The sequence below is a fragment of the Patiria miniata genome, unplaced genomic scaffold (assembly GCF_015706575.1).
Source record: "Patiria miniata isolate m_02_andy unplaced genomic scaffold, ASM1570657v1 HiC_scaffold_5, whole genome shotgun sequence".
Taxonomy (NCBI): domain Eukaryota; kingdom Metazoa; phylum Echinodermata; class Asteroidea; order Valvatida; family Asterinidae; genus Patiria; species Patiria miniata.
Window position 1 is genome coordinate 32,764,558 of NW_024037072.1, and position 20,359 is coordinate 32,784,916.

The following is a 20,359-nucleotide window of genomic DNA, read 5'->3' on the forward strand; positions in this document are numbered from 1 at the left end:
GTAGAATTAAAATGCATCAATAGAACATAGTGTACTGTTGTTTGTTTGTATGGGTTTTTTTTGGTGATAAAAATATAAAAGTTTGCCCAGATTAACAGCATTGTAAGCATTGCCTCCCCAAGCTTGCACTGTGGCCCCCTAATACACAGAGCTGGCATTTTGAATGGACAATGTGTAAACCTCGTAATTAAGCTTGTACTGCCATGGGGAAAATGAATATTTGTAATGAAAGATGCTTTTATTCTGCTCTCGGAATGAAATGGAAAAAATTGTACAAGGAAGCTCTATGTTGCTGAAAATACTAAATATTTGAAACACACAACCGCCCACTGAACAAAAACATGTGTGTAACATCACGACCAAATGCACTTTGTTTCATTTCATTTCATTTATTATTTTGCAGGTCAAATTTACAATGGGTATAAAAAAAAAATAATAATAATAATATCACAGACAGTATAGACATCAAACAAAGACATGATAAGTTGTTGCTTAAATTCATTGTCTGATGGGGGCTGAATTTAACAATCCAAGACGCTTTTTTTTTAAAATTGTTTTCAGGGAACATAACTGAAGTTGAACCCCTCCCCAAACTCCTCCAAACTCCTCCCCCCCCCCCCCCCCCCCCCGCAAATGGCCAGCCACATGCAATGTTTATGAAGCCCGCCCTCTCGTGCTATCTAATTTACACACTATACGTCTTGCACCCACATCACTACCTGTGAATGTGGATAGGCACAGGTATGGGTACAGACTACTGAGAGCTAGCTCATCGATCAAGTGAAATTGAAAATGATTGTTTTGGACAGAAGAAAATTCAAATATGGTCATTTTGGTAGCGATCTCGTGTCTCATGCTTTATTATCGGACACGGTCGAGTTTCTTCTTGATGTCTGGTGTAGTTTTACTGACGTTGATGTTAGTGTCTGAAGCCGAAGGAGCTACATTCAACCCGTTTGAGCCATGTAACAGAAGCCCATTCAGTGAATCACATTCACAATCCCAATCGGGAAAAAAATGTTGACACCTGACGCCACTTCAGCGGTCATGGCGGTGTACAACAAGTCAAGAACATTTTCTATAATCTAAGTATTTCCTAGCCCCATAAATGTGGCCTATTTACTGGACTGCCTCCGTCATGTCCGTAAACATAGGCCACACATCCACATGTACAAAAACGTGTCGACTTTGCCAAATTTTGATTTTCACATTTAGGCTTACTTTGTAGGGTTTTTTTTGCTTTGAGTTTAGAAGCATTCTCACCCTCTATATAGGCTAATCAGAAAGTGCTGCCTTTTCCAGATGTCCATTTTTCGTGAAATTTCCAGATACATTTGCACATGTTTGCGTATCAAAATTTCAACATGAAATTTCACAAAAATTAGACATCTGAAAAAGGCAGCACTTTCTGATTAGCCTAATATAGAGGGTGAGAATGCTTCTAAAGCAAAAAAAAACCTACCCTGCCTATAGCTGGAGTTACCCAGCCCTGAGTTTTATCATTGGGTTGTCATCTAGGGCTGGAGCGTATTTTTCTCGTAACTTGTAGTATATTCAAAAAAATTTGGAAAATGTTCAATTTTGTCCCCGTTACACACTAATTGCAACTGCAACTCACCCCAAACTTGCCTGGAATAACCATTACACAGGTCCTTGAAGTAAAAAACGATCCACGATGAAGATTCAGCCTACAATTGCAGTGAAAACAGGAGGAATAACCGCTAACTTGACAACCTTGCTGGATTGGCCAGGACCGCAATTGGTTTGTGCACAAAAAAAATTGTGTACAATGAATGGCGGTCGATTAACAGGCACAGAGAGCGATCGCTGTCAACTACTCGGTTTTGCCGGCTGCGCTGGCTGTTGGCGCATGACGTCACGCGGAAGCGTATGACCCGATGACTGTTTCATGCACTATTGGTTGCGGTTCCAGTACCAAAGCTGTGATGCGAGTGGTAAACCTTATATTAGTGCATAAAACAGTCATCGGGTGTTACGCTTCCGCGTGACGTCATGCGCCAACAGCCAGCGCAGCCGGCAAAAACGAGTAGTTGAGTCTGTGCCTGTTAATCGACCGCCATTCATTGTACACAATTTTTTTTGTGCACAAACCAATTGCGGTCCTGGCCAATCCAGCAAGGTTGTCAAGTTAGCGGTTATTCCTCCTGTTTTCACTGCAATTGTAGGCTGAATCTTCATCGTGGATCGTTTTTTACTTCAAGGACCTGTGTAATGGTTATTCCAGGCAAGTTTGGGGTGAGTTGCAGTTGCAATTAGTGTGTAACGGGGACAAAATTGAACATTTTCCAAAATTTTTTGAATATACTACAAGTTACGAGAAAAATACGCTCCAGCCCTAGATGACAACCCAATGATAAAACTCAGGGCTGGGTAACTCCAGCTACCCTGCCTACAAAGTAAGCCTAAATGTGAAAATCAAAATTTGGCAAAGTGAAGTCGACACGTTTTTGTACATGTGGATGTGTGGCCTATGTTTACGGAGGCAGTCCAGTAAATAGGCCACATTTATGGGGCTAAATATTTCCTAACAAAATTGGAAATGTTTCTCAGTCCCAAATTCATGTCTTATCATCATTTTTGCAAGGACTGACCTTCATTGAGAAGATTTATGAAGAAAAAAGTGGCGTCAGGTTGCAACATCCCCCCCCCCCCAATAATTTTGCCAATCGCACTTCGCGAGATCTGTCATAGGCCTGTTACTTATATAAATTAAATACATGAAATAAGCAGATGAATGCACATAAGTCTATGTATGGGGGACGTGGTAACCAAATCCACATTGTGCAATTTTTCATCTATAAATCAAAAGAAGGAAAGATTCCTATATCTGGCCATCAGTAATTTTTCCCTTAAGTTAAATGACCTATAACATAAGTATCACTATCAGCCATCAAAAACTGAGAAAGTGATATTAAGTCCTAAAAAATCAAAATTTGCAGGGGCAAGTTTTGAATTTTTACTGAGAAAACACAAATTTTCAGACCAGTCCCATAGGGTTTGTGCATAGGGTGACAAGTGATGGCCAGATATGGGAATCTTTCCCAAAAGAAGATGAAAACTTTCGTTTGCACAAAAGTTGGAGCATACAAAATATCTTAAACCATTGATGGTGGTATAAATGTCAAAATTTTGCATTTAATTCGTTAATAAAACTTAAAAGTTCAAAACAAGAAATTTTCTTGCGCACGAGCAGTTGATTTATTTCGGGAGACAGTTCACCTGTGTGCAAAATCAGAGCAGGGTACCAACGAAATCAAAGAAAACTGTTAGTTTTGAACTTATATTGAAATAAATGCAAAATTTCATTTTTGGTTTTTGTACAGCACCATGGTTTAAGATATTTTGTATGCTCCAACTTTTGTGTCGGATTGAAAGTTTCCATCTTCTTTTCATTAGTTGAAAAATTGCAGAATGCGGATATGGAATACCACGTCCCCCATAGACTCTGGTTGGAAAAGTGCAGTCACACAGGGTGGTGCAAAAAGAAGGAAACCCACTTTTGACAGTAATTTTCACCTACTTGTTGAGCATATTTCAAAAATTCAATTTATTAAAATATTGATCTTTAAACTTAAGTGACGAAAAAATGATTGCAAATGCAAATTTTGTCTCTGAGATATTGTAGTGTAAAAATTTCATGTGTCAAACCTGTTTGTCCACGGATGGCTTTATTCCATCTGCTTGACTGAGCTCCGGAGCTTGATTTGAAGACCAAAAACACTATTATTACACTAGACTTACATGACTTACACGTGGACAACAGTCATTTTGGTGACTTGTATTCAAGTTAGCATAAAACACTATTCTTTTGATTTTTTAAAAGATTTTTTTACCACGTATGGTTGAAGAGCTATACTTCACTACATTACAAAACAAACAGTTCAAATAAGTTAAGTAAGTAGGTTAAAATTCCTGTCAAAAGTGGGTTTTCTTCTTTTTGCACCACCCTGTATATGATATAGATGTTGTGCCCATTCTTGAAAATCACGCAATCTTAAGAATGTGCGCGCATTCTTAAGAATGAGCGCCCATTCTTAAGAACGAGCACGCGTTCTTAAGAATGAGCGCTCATTCTTAAGATTGGGTGGGAATATCACGTGCACAATTTATGAATTTTGCCCAATCTTAACAAACATTGCACAACATAATTATGTTAAATGAAATGTATAGCGGTTAAAAGGGAAACAATTTATATAAAGAGGACAGAAAATGTTCTATGCTTCTGTACTCGTATAACTACGATAATTTGAATCAAATTAAACCTGTTATTATTGCTTTTTTCTGCCCACTATGGGAAGTTTTGTAATAACGGAGGACTGGGAACTAGTCTGGGAAGTGCTTTGTTTAGGCTAGACAAGTTACAAGTCCCTGTATGTATCATATGCATGCCACGAAAAAAAAACGATGTCCAGAAGCTGCCAAAATTGCTCTTTTGACTAGATAGAATCCAGCTCTGCGACGTAATGGTGGGGTGTGAACAATAAATTAGTGGCAATTTAAATGGGAAATAGCATTAGCACTATGGGATGTCGCAGTATTCATTCTCATTCTTCACATTCTTCATTCTTACGTTCCCCCCCCCCCCCCCCACTTTTATTATCCCAAAAATCAGAATTCTTTCCACTAGTATTATTATGTCTCTTATTTTTTCCCGGCCCCCCCCCCCCATATCAATACGCCTATACTTATCATATCCACTCTACTTTTCAGCGCCTTGCGTTGCAACAGTATAATTATTGAGAATCAGTGAACGAGGATGCAGCTAGACTCGCCAAGCGCAGCCGGTGCTCGGCATCGACAAGACCGTTATCTTGTCGCGCATTCTTAAGAATGTGCGCTCAATCTGGAAGAGTTATTTTTTGCGAAGATTGCGCAAGGATCCAGTTGCGCATTCTTAAGAATGTGCATGCACATTCTTAAGAATGCGTGATTTTTAAGAATGGGCACAACATAGATATGCAATTTTTATTTATTTATTTGTTTGCAATGCCGTCACTATAGCCGTAAATAGCCACTGCGTTATTTTGTTTACTAACTTTCATTGTTTGGCCCAAAAAAGGGGGGAAACAAAAGAAAGTGTTAGGCCTAAGTGTTTTTGTTCTGCCTAATACATCTGTCATTGTAAGATGAACCCTATGACCCCTTGGAATGGTGTGTCAAAGGTGTATTATGTACTTACATGGCTGTAACACTAGCGTCAAGTCCTTATTTGGTGTGTCATTTTGGGGGCGTGTCACGTTTCCGCAGTGTTAGGTGCATTATAAGCTGTTCAAAAAAGTGGGTCCAAAAAGTAGCTACATTATTGTAAATACCATCATACAAATTTGTATACATGATTTGGTACGTCACTACTCTGATGCAGGGGTGTGTAGTACCGCTGGGCAAGTAAGTCGAGTACTCGCGAGTGGTTTATGCTACTCGTTCTCATGGTTTTTCATCTACTCGGGTACTTGTCCTTGCGTGAGTAAAAGCAGGTACTCATGAGTACTTGACTAATTTCTTTGCGAGTACTCGAGTAGAAGAATCCACTACTCGCCCAGGCCTAGTGTGTAGATTCTATAATTACCCACTGGTACATCACTTGACAACTCGCCCCCAGGTTAGATCACTCCAACCCAGGTTGCCCATCCCTGGTCAACTTGCCACAGGACAGCTTGCTCAGTGGAAAACTACACTGCTCAAAGTTGTGTGTGCTTATTTTGAGCAGGGTTTTTGTGTATATTGTACTTTCACTGTCTGTTCATTACAAATGGACATGATCAAGGGTGCAAGCTCACTTTAAGTTGGTACCATCTCTAAATGCGATTTGAATCTTTACCTTTTGAAAACCCCTTTGCATTTCGTCAATCCATTTCGACCCCTCGAAGATAACGACGTGCATTCCACTTGCACAAAAGTTGCCAATGTAGCAAACATTGGCAACTTTTGTACATATATCGCCATCTCTAATGTGAAATCATTTGGAAATGTGCTTAAGTGGTATGCATCCTAAGAGTAGTGATTAACGGCCGTCTGTTTTGTTTCGTCTATAATTCAGACCAAGGGAGTCTGGTTCAAGGTCAGAAGACATGCCCGGGACCCTACTGCGGCAGGGTTCAGCTGCTAAACACAAGCACTAATGATTCATACGGACCATGTGGGGTGAGTAAACGAAACAGCATTTTTGCACACATGACTCATCCCTCACTGACCCTAACCTTCCCAAATCCTCCAAAATCCTCTTTGCAAAACTTGGCAGGATTGCCACTATATGGCAAAAATGTGCGGCTGATTTTGGAGGATGCACTGTGTCAAGGTCTTGGGCCAGACCTTGTGTTGTTTATGCTCAGCCACACATGAATTTAGGCCTAGATTATACTTGGAATCCTCCGCACTGCTCCAGGATGTCATTGGCTCTGCCTCAACATGTTGACAGTGATTGCTGGAGGATTTTGGAGGATTGAGGCTGTATGCATTTTTTACATGGAGGCAGTTTGAGGATTTTGCAGGATTGAGGTTGCATCCTAGCAAAAATGCCTAGGAAGTTAGGGTTAACCCTAACTCCCTAGGGGGTGTGCAAAATCGTATTGAAATTGGAGGATTCAGGACTGTTGGGGACAGCTATACCATGTGTAAACCAGCCTAACCAGTATATTAGTCGCAACGATTCCATGCAAGCCCGAACATGGTGTGAAATCTTTGCGTTGTAAGGATTTAATATCAGAATACGTGATTGTACAATGCACTGCACATGGGTCATTTCCCTGTAATTCTAATGCACTTCTTAATGCAGTCACATCCTCCAAGAGTGATTGTGAATAGCAATCTCCCTTCCCAACAAATAACAAATCTGTGTATAAGTCATTCAGAATGATACTTCATTGACAAATTACAAAGTACGAAGGTAACAGGGACAGGAGAAATGTTCCACTTCAGAGCCCAAATTTATAGATTGATCCGCATGTAAGTATGCACTGTTGGATCCAGAACCTTATTTCTGTGGTGGAGGGGGACAGTACCTCATTTGAGAGGGCATATCCTTTGTAACTGTTTTCTCTTTTTTCTATTAGTATTTCACAAATCTGTGTAGGGAAAGGGAACGAGTAGAGAACAATATTGGTTTAAAAACAGGTACCTCCCTCTTCCAGTTTCTTAATTGAAAACAAAATTGACTGGATAGAAGAAAGGATGTCAAGGGATTTTTGGTAAGCAAATGCTTGTTAACCCCCCCCCCAAAAAAAAAAACCCTGGCATTCCTTTGAACCTTCCTGTATCCCCGAAATATCTTCCGCTGTGCAGGGGCATCAAGTCTCATGTAAAGGCTGCGGGTTCCTAAATCTTCTAAAATCCTCCAAAACCTCCTTGTCATGCTTGTGGATGGTGAAAGAAATAGTAAAGAAATAGTAAAGACATAGTAAAAAAATAGTAAACATAGTAGAGACGTAGTAAAAAAGTAAAGACATTTCAAAGCATCTTGTCCATGTTTTATATCCGATTTAGGTTCCGTGTAACAGAGATGCTGGTTTATGGTAGATTTTGCCAATTCTTTGTTGTTGTTGTCGATTTGGGTGGGGTTTTTTTTTGGGGGGGGGGAATGAATTGTCCTTTGAGCCATGCCTACTCAAGTAATAAATTAAATTTCTCCTGCAGGCATGCCCCCGCGGTCAACGTGGGAATGCCATGTCTATCTGTGAGCCCTGCACATCGGAGCCCCTGTTCTACGATTGGCTTTACATTGGCTTCATGGTCAACTTGTCGCTTGGATTACATCTTTTCTTCATTGACTTCTTCTCCAAGGGATACCGGTGAGAACCCACTGTGTTCTCATCCCTCTGTTCTGTCATTGTCCTCGTCAGCTGGGTTTGGTTTCATCCCTGGCACTTTGGCCGTGCAGAGAAGTGCTTACTTGCTAAGGCATCTTGTTGATGTTGTAGTCGACTCCATCAAAAGTCCTCGCAAGTCCATCACAAATCGTTCAGTCCCATGTCAAGTCTGAAGCTGTCCAAATGAATTGTGTCAAAGGCATTTAATTGTCATTTAAAAACAATTCCCAGCACATATGACTGGACTCTTGAATTGATTTGTGATGGATTTGTGATGGTTACAGTGTTTTTTACTCATGTACGGTGGTACGTGGGTTCGAACCCTGCCAGGAACATGGTGTTTGTGCCCTTCAGTAAGACACTTAACTACAATTGCCTCTCTCCATCCAGGAGTATGAATGTGAGGGTAGAGGGCCAAATGTGCGCTGATATCGGCTACCGCGTGGTCTCGTGGCCTGATGAACGGGGGAATAATTGTAAAGCGCTTTGAGTTTGTTGATACGATGAAAAGCGCTATACATGTATAAGCATTACAGTTTACAATTTAGGAGCAACCAACTATTTCCCAAATATTACTTTCCAAAATCTTGCAAATTTTCTTCGCCGATTATCGGCAACCAGGCCCCTATAAACTGATTTTAAACCAGACGTTAAAAACTCCTCAACCACAATTGTTACCTTATTCATAAATACCTGAGACAGTTTACCCATTCCTATTGGTCAAGAGCCTGTCAGGTGGGTGGTTTTAAACGCTGATGCACCGGTTGGTTTTAAACAATTCCTGCATTCTGCGCCACATCGTGCAGTACGCGCCGTGCGCACTCCAGTTTCCATATAAGGAGATTTTCAGGACTACGCACGCGAGGCACATACCATGGACAGGACCAGAGGGGTGTTTCACAAAACATGAAGTAAATTACTGAACAGAATCATTACAAAATTTGTGAATTTTGGACTTGTTTCGACTTTTAGACCAAAAGGTATTTATGAATGGGAATAAATATGTGCTTGGCCGGTTTTCAACAAGTACCGTAATTTTCGGAATATAAGCCGCGGCTTATACGTTGATTTTGCCCATGAAAATGTTTACTGCGGCTTATACACAGGGCGGCTTATACGCCGAGCCTTGAAGAATAAAAGTGAGATTCACATGTGTATTTAATGTACTGGTACAAGAAGAGATGTGTTGCTGAAATGAATTATCAATTAAGAAAGTCATTAACAAACCAAAACCAAAAGGTACCGAGCGGTAAAATGTACGGTGAAAGCTGTCTTCGACGCTTGCGACCAGCCGTACGTGATATGGTACACGAGCAGCTGCATGCATGCAGCATGCTTTCCCCAGCGGACCACACCATTTGTGGTAATGAAGGGGTGGTGCACTTTCTTGGGAACAATAATTAACAATATTTCCGCTGTTAAAAACAAAAAAAGACGACTAATACTTTTTATGGTATTCGAAACATTTTTTAAATTAGATAATCAGTTGTTCAATGTCACAATATATATTTTTTTCTTGAAAGTATTCAAGAAACGATGTAAAACTCAAAGAGGGGACTAAATCACCCCTTACAAAATTAATGGATTCGTCCATAAAAATGTCAGCTTCGTTTCCTACGGCGCTACAGGATCTTTGGTTTTGACTATTTTTGAAGAAAGTTACGATCGAAACTTGAACTTTTAACGTTACTTCTCACTAGTAATTACAAAAATTTGATAAGTTTTGAGGAGTAACCGGACCTGTTTATTCTTAGGACAAACAAATCAGCATCTGTTGCCACAAAAGCAAGATCTGTAGTGCTCCAGTCAGACAACACACGGTGGGTTGCATACACTCTCACGTGCTGCGATGCGGGAAAATTTTGTCATTCACCGGCGCAGGCTGCTGGGCCATGCACTAACTTTTAAGGCCGGGGACCGTAGGGGCAGCCGGCAGCAATTCCCGTTGTTTATTTCTCATCATCAATTTCCATATTTGTTTGTAAGAGTATCGATTGTAAATGATTTGATACAACTTTTGTGGCCCTTTTTATAGCTCTGTAGTGTAAATGGAACTGGTTCAGAGCATTTTGACTAGAATTTGTAGGCCTTACAAAATTGAAACCGCTGCGGTCGGTGCGGCTTATACGCCGGTGCGGCTTATACGCCGACTTCAGATCTTAATTTGCAGATTTTTGCGTGCTGCGGCTTATACGCCGCCCGGCTTATATTCCGAAAATTACGGTACTTAAAAAACTGTCTAGGGGCCTGGCCACGGATAATGGTTCGGCTAGGGTCTTTAACCGCGGCAAGGCCCCTAGCCAGCTTTAGAACTGGCCAAGCACATAATTATTCCCTTATTAACAAACATCCCCTGTACTGTGGCTCCTAAATGTTATGTACAATTATACAGTTCTGAAAAATCAACTGTGGACCCCATTGATTTATTAATATAGCAAAGTTCTCTTGTATTGGTATTTGTAGAGGCTTCAGGTAAGAATATTCCTGATTCATATTTTCTTTATTTTTTTCCACAACAGTGCTTTCTTACTACATGGAGCAGCAGTAGTGGAATGCATCTTGGCAACTTTGATGACATTACTTCTCATAGAACCCAAAGGTGCGTCAAGGGTGCATCAAAAATCTGGGAAAATAATTCTTAACTTTTAAGGGCCCACGAAAAAAAGTTTGTGGAATGCACTTTTGTGTTTGTCTTATTGAACTTTCTTCTTTTCAATCTCTATATTGCCATTTTCAAATGTGTTTGGATGCCTTTTTAATTGATTCCTGTTCGTGAGCAAAACTTTGGTATCATTTAAGGCAGGAACTTCAGTGTTACCCTAACCCTAACCCCCTAGGCTCTTTTGGCTAGGAACTATTCTCAGTTCTGCAAAATCCTCCAATGGCCACCATGTGAAAATTGGATTCAGCCTCAGCGCAGTCCCCAAAAATCATCAGTTATTTCCTGAATTTGTTCAGTGGAGGGGTGACCACTGCCTCAAACCTTCAAAATGTTCCAACAATCACTGTTAATGGGTTGAGGCAGTGCCGATGACTTTCAGAAGCAGTGCGGATGATATCGAGCATAATTAATGCAGGGCTCAATTATGCATAACAAATACAGGGTATAGCCTACAAGCTCAAACACAATGCGTCCTCCAAAAATACATTTTTGCCATTTGGCCTCAATCCTTCAAATCCTTCAAAATCCTCCGAATTTGCTGGGAGGATTGTAGAGGGTTTAGGAGGGTTAGAGTTAAGCACCAAAAGTTGCTAGAATTTTGGATTTTATTTTGCTGTGGTAAATTTTCTGTCTTTGTGCGCACGCATTCACGGCTTTGCCGAATTAAAAAACGAACTACTAGACGCATTTTTGGAAATGACCTTCTTTTATTGCTTTCTTCAAAATGACAGCTTGCCAAAAAGAATAATTTCACAGGGAGTTGAGTGCCATTACTATCTTTAAAACCAAGTATGCTTTTCAACAATAATTTTGTCAGTTACTGTTTGGATAGCTGCAAATGATATACTCTATCTTTAAATTTGATTTCAAATCTTGGAAGCATTAACAGCAGCTTTGGCTAACACTTAAAACCTCTCATGTTGCAGGCAGCCTGACTATCCATGCTTGTGGAGTTCAGACGCTCTCAGATTGGTACACAATGCTCAACAACCCGACACCAGACTACACGAGAACACTGCACTGTACCCAGGAAGCCGTCTATCCATTGTAAGATTTACGTTTTGTTGATTTCAAGCATTTGTTTCATTGCAGCCAAGGCAATCAGGGTGGAATGCATTTGAAAAACCCACTCTAACCCAGGTCCCTATTCAAAAGACTAATGGAAACCCAAATGAGAAAACATAAGATTTGTACCCAGTATGGGCAAAGTAATGGAAAGAGTATTGATTCACGCTCACTCTATTAACCTAACTCCCTAGCGTCTTTTACTAGGAACTGGACCAATCCATCAAAATCCATCAATCATTGTGCGTCCAATACAAAACTGTACGTAACATAATGGAATCCACCACTGACGCACTGGTTGACATTCATGGACTTGCTACACATGGCTTTTATCACAATAGCAGTACAGGAAGCTAGGCAAAATCAATCGGATACCCCTAGCACTGCTTCAGGCCATTAGGCCCAAGTCCATCATACTCCATCAATATTTAGTCACGCCAGGCCTTCTGGACCAAGTCCCCCCAAATCCACCAAAATGGAGGGGTTGATTTTGATGGAGTTGGGGTGGTTAGGATTAATCAAATGTCAAGGAATAATTTTTCTGACTTTCATCCGGCATTAAAAGCAAACATTCATTAACGGTAGTGTCATATAATTTTAAAACATTTTTGAAAAAAATATCAAAGAAAAGACCTTTGCACAGTATTCTTGCATATTGTGTTACACATCCTATCCTCTCCCATCTTGTCCTGCCTGTTACCAGCTCCTGTCTAGCCCCATACAATCTTGTCATGTCCTGACCTGTCCCATACCATTCTGTCTTGTTATTCCATCCCGTCTTATACCATGTCATCCAGTCAGTCCTGTCTCGACTTTGTCTTATCGCGACAGATACACTCTTAAATTGACACACCAGTTGCTTTGAGCTTGATGTAAAGGTGATGTACAACACTTGCAAACATCAAATAAACAAAACACCCAAATGATTATGAATACCTCACTCGACTGTTGGTTAATAATTATCTCAAGTATCCTGTGAAATCTTGGCACCTGGTGTGCCAAGGTGAATTTTTTGCATCAATTTCCAACTATGGTTGGCCAACCATATGTTGGAAAAAACCTGACTTGTTTCAAATGCTGCCCCCAAGTTACCAAATTTTAATAGTTAGTCCACATTTTGTTCGCAATCAGTTGCACATCCATGAATGGGTGCAAGCCAGCTAGACTGGTTCCCTGACCTGATAATTCCCCGACGTCTATAAATTGCTCCGTTTCGTCTGAAGTAGGATCAGGGAACCAGACTACAAGAACAACATTTTTTTTCTTGGTTTTCTTTAGCATCTATCAGTCTATGAACACAAAACAGGTCAGTGTAACAATATTTGCTATAAAATACTAACCCCCAAATCCATCCATTTCTGAAAAATTACAGCAAGAGCAAATGTTGTATATTACCTTTCAATCTATAATGTTATTATATGTTTGGCATATCTCAAGGTACACGGTGGTGTTTGTGATCTACACATTTGAGCTGCTGCTGATGATGTTGTTCCGACCATTATTGTCCGTCAAACTCTGCAAGAATCAGGGAAGGAACTCCATCTATGCTGCACTGTACTTCCTGCCTTTGCTGGTCCTTCTCCATGCGCTGTGTGCAGGGTTAATATGTACGTCCTTCAGTCGTAACTTTTATCATTTTTGACTTCCTGGCACGATGTAACAAAACTCGCATGGACAAAGGCTTTGATCTAGGTGCCATGTTTCTCACTTGTGTGAAAAATACAGCAAATCGCACAAATACACTACACTGCTCAATCAAAAAGGTTTAATCTTTTTGCAATACAGTATGTCCCAAAAAAAGTGTCCGTTTGACTATTTTTGAAATAACTACTAAACCACGAAGTCAATTTTGAACATTATTGATTGTGCAGATACTCTGAATCCTTAGCCTAAACCACTATGAGTTTCATTTAATTTCAGTCACACCTCACTGCACAATGGTCAATTGATCACAACATTTTTGGACCCTGTGACCAAGTTCCTTGCCTTAATCGACTTCAGTGCTGTGTTAAGTAAGCTGTGTAAAATCCCGCATGTTTTGAAAACACAAACCTGTGTGCACAAGCTTTTGGTACATCGTGCACACTGGAGTGCTTGTGGGTGGTCACACGGGGCTGTCTATTGATCTGCACGCAGTCCATAGCCTCCCAGTGGTTGGTGCGAGAAGCTTATAGCCTAGCTGCACTAGTTTATCCATTTCATCCTGTTTTCTCTTTGCAGACTACTCCTTCCCTTACATCCTGATCATTTCATCCCTCCTGATGCATGCAGTCCACTTTGCCTATTCAGAAATTGAGGTAAGACATTAATCTCAGATTTGATGGCATATTTTTGAAGCAAAAAAAGCATAAATACAGTAAACTCCGGCTAAACAGACATCGTACAACCCGTCAAATTGCTCAAGTCGGCCGTCTGACTAAAGTCCCGATTGTCCGTAATGCATTTCCATTGAATTTTTTGTTTCTAAGTCGGCTCTCTCGGTCTCGATAGCTCTCGGTCCCTTTTCCATAAAAAGCATTACAAAATCCTGCGGTTTGCAAAGTGTCGAGTGAAAAGTGGTTTTGCACGGCCCGAGATCGCTGCATGCATCGGTGTTGAAAAAGGGTGTCCTACTGCATACCACTACGCGGCACTATAGGATCTTTGCTGCATACATCGCATATGCATTGTGAGCATATCAATACCAGTACCACCTCTAGGCTGTACGCATGCGCTCTGTCCATTTTGGGGATCGTCTTATTGAATGACTACTGCTGCAGTCAATGCGTGCGTGGTATATAGCGGACCACACATGCATTTAATTCGTTACTGTGCACGTACAGTTGTACACATGTATCGTGGTCTGTACTATCAATACCCCAAACGTGATAATACAATTCAGGATTAATTTGCTGGATTCAACTCAAACATCAATTCCCAGGGTAACTCGAAGCCAATTTGTGCAATGAATCATGTCTGCAAAAGACCATTCATGTAAGTCGGCAAAATGATGACTTATAGCATATATCAGCATTCGCGTAAGTCGTCACAAATTCTTGGGTCCCAAGAGTGCCGGTTTAGCCGGAGTTTACTGTACTCTGTGAAGGCTTTCAACATTTGCCGTGAGAAACAATGGAGAAAGCTTTGGTACCAGGATCAGGAGTACATGCATTTTCAGCATTATACATCTCCAGCTTGATACCTACATTGTCAGCATTTGTAAGATTAAATTGAACAGTTGGTTTTTCACCAGCAACACTGCGGATACTCGGTGCCGTCTAAGAAATTTTGAGATGCAATCATAGGAGCTTGTGGTTTGAATCAAATCCCACCCGAACAGGCTCATGAGATGTTTTCTGTAAAGCTCTTGGACAGTACCAGGTATACAAGGCTTATTTTAATAAAAAAATAACCGAAAATCTCATTTTTTATTGAATTCAACACTCCTAATTTAAAATGTCAAAAGTTTCAAAATACGGCCCATCCCTAAAATACCACCATTTCCTGTACTAGGGCTTCCAAAGTTTACCTCAGGATTATCAAAGAGATGAAATTACTATACCTCATACATATTCATGATCGAGAGCCGAATTCTCACTGGTCCATTCACCATCACGTGCCAGATGCTATTTTTGCTGTTTACTAAGCTCCTGTGAGTATTCATGTCAATACACATACGTAATAGACTGCCGTGCGACAGTCTACTACGCAGGCCCTTTACGAAGCAATTGTGGAACTGTCACATGCGTGTAGTACCTTCATGCGAACATCGCCCAAGCTATGTGTACATGAAAAGTTGGTTGCACACGTAAATGTTAATTAGCATTTTCCCGAGCTCAATGATGCTGAATTGGAGAATATTGTGGATAATAAAGATGCCTCCTTTACTAGAAACAAAATTGTACACAATGCCGAACTCTTAGGAGTTACTGTATTGTAAACAAACTGAACTTTTCTGAGGTTGAGCAATAATATTCATCTTGTGAGCTGGACAAGCTTCTGCATCGGGAACATTCGGCAACTGAATATGTATGAGGTACAGGGTGAGTCAAAAAAACAAAACCCAAATGTCGGGACCACTGTTTTTGTGCAGTTCTGAACGTAGCACTTTCAAAATCTAGGATATGAAAGCTCAATTCATAATCTTTCTTTTAGTACAAGAATTATTCAAATCACTCATGTACTTTTCAAGTTACGGACTTTTAAACACAGCCACTGTTTTAAAGTTCTGTCCACAGATCACCAAACGGTAAGTGTTCTTTCAGCAAAACGAAAACAAATCACATAGGGATGTGTGTGAATTGTTTTCGTTTTGCTGAAAGAACGCACACCTTTTGTGTGATCCATGGACAGAACTTTAAAACGGTGGTTGTGTTTAAAATTCTGTAACTTGATAAGTACTTGAGTGATTTGAATGATTCTTGTACTAAAAGAAAGAACCTCACTAAAACAATAGTCCCGATATTTGGGTTGTATGTTTTTTGACTCGCCCTGTATAGTAAAATAAAGATAACATGGTTTAGTTGATATTAGCTCCCCTCCCGTCAGGATTGGAAGTTGACAAACTAGTTCCTTCAACTTCCCCTTGGGAACTGGTTTGTCAACTTCCAATACCTCGGTGAGCTAATATCGACTATCCACTCAAACCATGTTATATTTGTATACCGTTACACAAGCAGACCCCAATCAACAAACTCACCTGGTGGCCGTTTCCTCGAAGACTGAATCCAAAAAGTGGAATAATTTTTAAATTGATTTCTTAAATGTGTCTCCTTCCCAGACCCCGAAGAAGCTTGTCTCCAACCTGCGCAACCTGGTGATTCTCCTGGCCCACTGGTTGTGCCACGCTTATGGCATCATATCCCTGACGGGACTAGCCGACCCACCCTCCAACCTCCCCCTGCTAGCCTTGGTGGTAGTCCCCATGGTCTTCTACCTCTCCACTGAGCAGTTTACCGAACCCCACCGAATCCAGTCTAATGAGATCTGAAGGGTTTTGTACCTGTTTTCCGTTGTCTTATTTATTTATTTTGTAACATGCCAACATTAAACAGATTTTGTGCATGCCTCCGCAAACTCCTCGTGTATGGCGAGATGATGTATTTGCTCCAAGTAGCGCCCTCTAGATACATCTGCTCAAATATGCTTTAATTCCATATTAATTAGGGAAATTTATCCGTACTCAAAGATGTAGAGGTCCTTGAATTTTCTGAAAATGTTCTGAAACATTTGACATTGGCAGTGAATTTTGTGTTGTATATTATACAAATATTGAGTGGCTCAGAGTGAAATGGGAGGAATATTGTCGCAAGGTAAAATCTGGACTTTTCCATATCACGAGGCGAAGCCAAATGAACTGGAAAAGTCCGAGCGATAATATTCCTCCCTTTCAGAAGTTTATGCGGTACCCGCTTCTATGTACATCAGATTCGAACCAGCCAATCGATCCCATTAGCTCGGTGGTCGAGTGGTAAGACATCTCCCCTAGAAAGCAGGAGGTCGTGGGTTCGAGTCCCACCCGAATGATTTTTTTGAACTTTCACTCAGAAGGTAACACACTGAGTATACAGTGTTTATACGTCGGCGAAGGGCAAAAACCTCATTTGATTTACACCCCGACGCAAAATTCCATCTCATGAATAGTTACTTTAATTCCATTTTAATTAAGGGAATTTATCCGTACTCAAAGAGTTAATGGTCCTTGAATGTTCTAAAAATGTTCTGAAACGTTTGACATTGGCAGTGTAATTTTGTGTTGTATATTTCACTTTTTGTCGTTAGCACAGAAATAACATCAAGTTGTTAGGTTTTGTGAAATATGTGATTTTTTTTCGGGAATGTGAATAAAAGCTACCATTTGCTTGGCAGTAAGATGCCCTTGTCTTGGATAGTTTAATTTAATCCTTCAAAGTGGGCTGACCATTCCATTTGTAATTGTAAATAATATGGTTAAGCAAGACCGTAGGAGTAAGCTCCACTAGTAACATCACAATTATGTTATAGAGAATAGAAGATTCGTGCTAAGAAAGGACGTGGCGAAGCCAAGTCCGTTCTGGCACGAATCTACAGTTCCGAGTCTATTCTCTGACTTTACCTGTTTCTTAGTGCAACTATAGTTTATGCAAAAAAGATCCTGGTTGACCACATTCTCCACATTTGTGAGTAAGTGTAGATTCGTACGATCTATTCAACTTTGCCTGGCCCTGTGCTTGCATCGTGACAAGATCCCTTCGTTAACCCTTCAGATGGGTGCACATCTTGTGTTCCATTCATCACATGCACATGTACAATTGTCCTCATTGAAAGTCTCACACAGTCACAATCACACACGCTTACATAGGCATAGAAGTGGGGTACTTCCTTTGTACACAAATTTTGCAACGTCGCACACAAGTGTCCCTTATTTTAACCATAGTTAATTTCCTGGGCTGAAATTCGGACTTAATATCCCTTTTCTAAAACTCTTCCATTTGCGACGGATCAACCCACCTTGGGAATTCCTAGTTTTTGAGTAAAATCCATATATCTATTTCGTGAAAAACTTGTGGGGTACCAAAACAGTACCCCGCAAGTCGGTGAGCATTCCTTGTGGGGTACCTCCCGTTGTTCCGGTACCCCACAAGGCAGCGTTTGTACACGCCCACATACTGGTGTTTAGTGCAAACACACTGTCTTCGTTCAAATGGAGTTTATACTTGTACAGGGTGAGTCAAAAAAAGTGGAACACTCCCAAAAAATATATTTCATATTTTAAAAATATGTTGCACCAAAAATAATGACTGGAAAGCCAATTTCAGAAAGTACTTTTAGATGAAAAAAAATTAACTGAAAATGCTCAATCCATTCACAGAATATCACCATTTAAACACAATGACCCTAAAACCTGTTTTGTCCAATAAAAGCAATTTATTATGTGTTCGGACTGTTTGGAACACCAAAGAAATTGACACAAAATACTTGTTTCAAGAACTGTCAACAGCTGCATGTAGTACACAATACCTTTATTAACAACCCTGCTCAGGTGAACATTATGATTTATAAAATAAGAATATTTTTATACTGCATTTAAAGTAAAAATATATCGTCGCCACGTACATTAAATTAAAAACTATTAGCGCGGCAAATTAAAAAAAAATTTAAGAATTAACCAAAATACAGGGTGACCCCAAAAAAGTTGTGCAAGCAGACATCTGTAAAATTCTTTAAAAGTACATGTATCTAACATCAGCATTTCAGGTTGATGGGGTATATTGTTTGTACTCTGATCTTGTGTATAATCACAGCGAAATTTGATGAAAATCCATTCATGCAAACCAGAGATACAATAGATTATAAAGGGCAGTGTGTTTTTCGCCCGTTCCAATGTGATACAGTGAATGAAAAGACCCATAGTGCCGGTTGAGCGATTTTCAGTGCAATGTGTAATTCGCACTGGAAGGGTTGAAAAAGACATAACTGTATCAATTTATTATCTGTTACAGCTCTGGTTTGCATAAGTGGGTTCCATGACATTTTCACGGATTTTACACAGTATACACAGTATAATTAATATGCTTCATCAAAATGAAATACTCATGTTAGGTACTTTTTGAGAAATTTAACGATATCTGCTTAAACAACTTTTTTGGGAGGTCATCCTATGCTAAAGGGAAACGTTAAAATAGTAGGCTAGTTATTAAAATCAGGTACGTGTCAAATTCTTTCGAAAATAACTCCTTAAATTCGTACATTTGAAGTACCATTGAAGGTTCAATTTCTTTTCGTCATAAAGTGGACTTTTACTTTAAATAAAAAATCAAGTTTAGGCAAAAAAAAATAAGTCTCCGGTTTCTGGTATGGAGCTTGCCCAAAAAGTGGTGCGGCGACGCGGCTTTTTTTTTTTTTTTTTACCTGTTTTTTTTGCTTCAAATGTCGGCTAATGACTGCAAATGGTGCCCGACTAAACTTAGTGCAAATATTATGGGAGACCAGAGAGGCCACATAAAGCTTATTCTCGATCATAACCCCATCTAAAAACACGTTAAAATTGTGCAGCAGCAGGATTCCAGTTAAACCAGTGAGTTTGGCGGTTTTGAGACATCATCTTTCATTGAAAGACTTTTTTTTTGGTCTTGTCCCGTTTATACATGGAATTGTTTGCAGAGGCTTTTCACAACAAAACTGTAGATTCTTAAAATAATCTTTGTAAAATAATCTACAGTTAGGTGTAGATTCATGAAATAATTTACACTTTTAACAATAGTGTGACGTCTAAGAGATAGTTTAATTTGTTATATTTTGACAAATTATCAAAATTGTAGCAATTGACCCATACAGTAATCTTCCAATATTGAAATGTTTAAAAAGTGCTTGGTGCATCACAACTAAAACTGTCGCAGAAAAGTGTAACCTTGTGCAGATTGTCATTTTACAGGTGAATTAATTAGTAGTCGGTCTTTTCTTTTAGTATATACACTGGTACAAAAGCACTGCACAGAAGCAGGTACTAGAGTACACAATTCATATCCGAAAATGCACAACTCCAAATTAGGGTATACATAGCTTGGTTGATAGAATATGGGCCTTAACAGTGGTAAACGTTATATAACTATTGAAGCTTTGCATGGTGGATAGGATAAAATTTAAAAAAAAACATTTCCGGGTAAGGGGTAACACCATGTGGAAAGAAATCTCTTCTTAGAAAGAAGTGTGGTTCTGAAAAGAACCGGTTGTCTGAGTGAAGAACTCGACGTTTCGGACAGTGTGCTCTGTCCGTCCTCAGGAGGGTGAGGACGGTTCTTTTTTAGAACCACACTTACTTCTTCCAAGAAAGAGATTTCTTTCCACAGTT

At 39.9% G+C, this 20,359-nt stretch overlaps 1 protein-coding gene across 2 annotated transcripts; it reads left to right on the top strand.

The window, feature by feature from the left end:
- The first annotated feature begins 735 nt into the window (after positions 1-735).
- Positions 736-17,404, top strand: LOC119741714 (JNK1/MAPK8-associated membrane protein-like). Of its 2 annotated transcripts, none has more exons than XM_038217580.1 (8): positions 736-983; positions 6,059-6,162; positions 7,651-7,805; positions 10,343-10,422; positions 11,412-11,532; positions 12,988-13,157; positions 13,771-13,847; positions 16,310-17,404. In XM_038217580.1, the coding sequence occupies exons 1-8, from the start codon at positions 824-826 to the stop codon at positions 16,517-16,519; spliced, it is 1,077 nt and encodes a 358-aa protein (XP_038073508.1). In that variant the 5' UTR covers positions 736-823; the 3' UTR covers positions 16,520-17,404. The 2 variants fall into 2 exon arrangements, with proteins under 2 accessions (XP_038073508.1, XP_038073510.1); XM_038217582.1 differs by having other exon boundaries at positions 736-965.
- Positions 17,405-20,359: the final 2,955 nt, after the last annotated feature.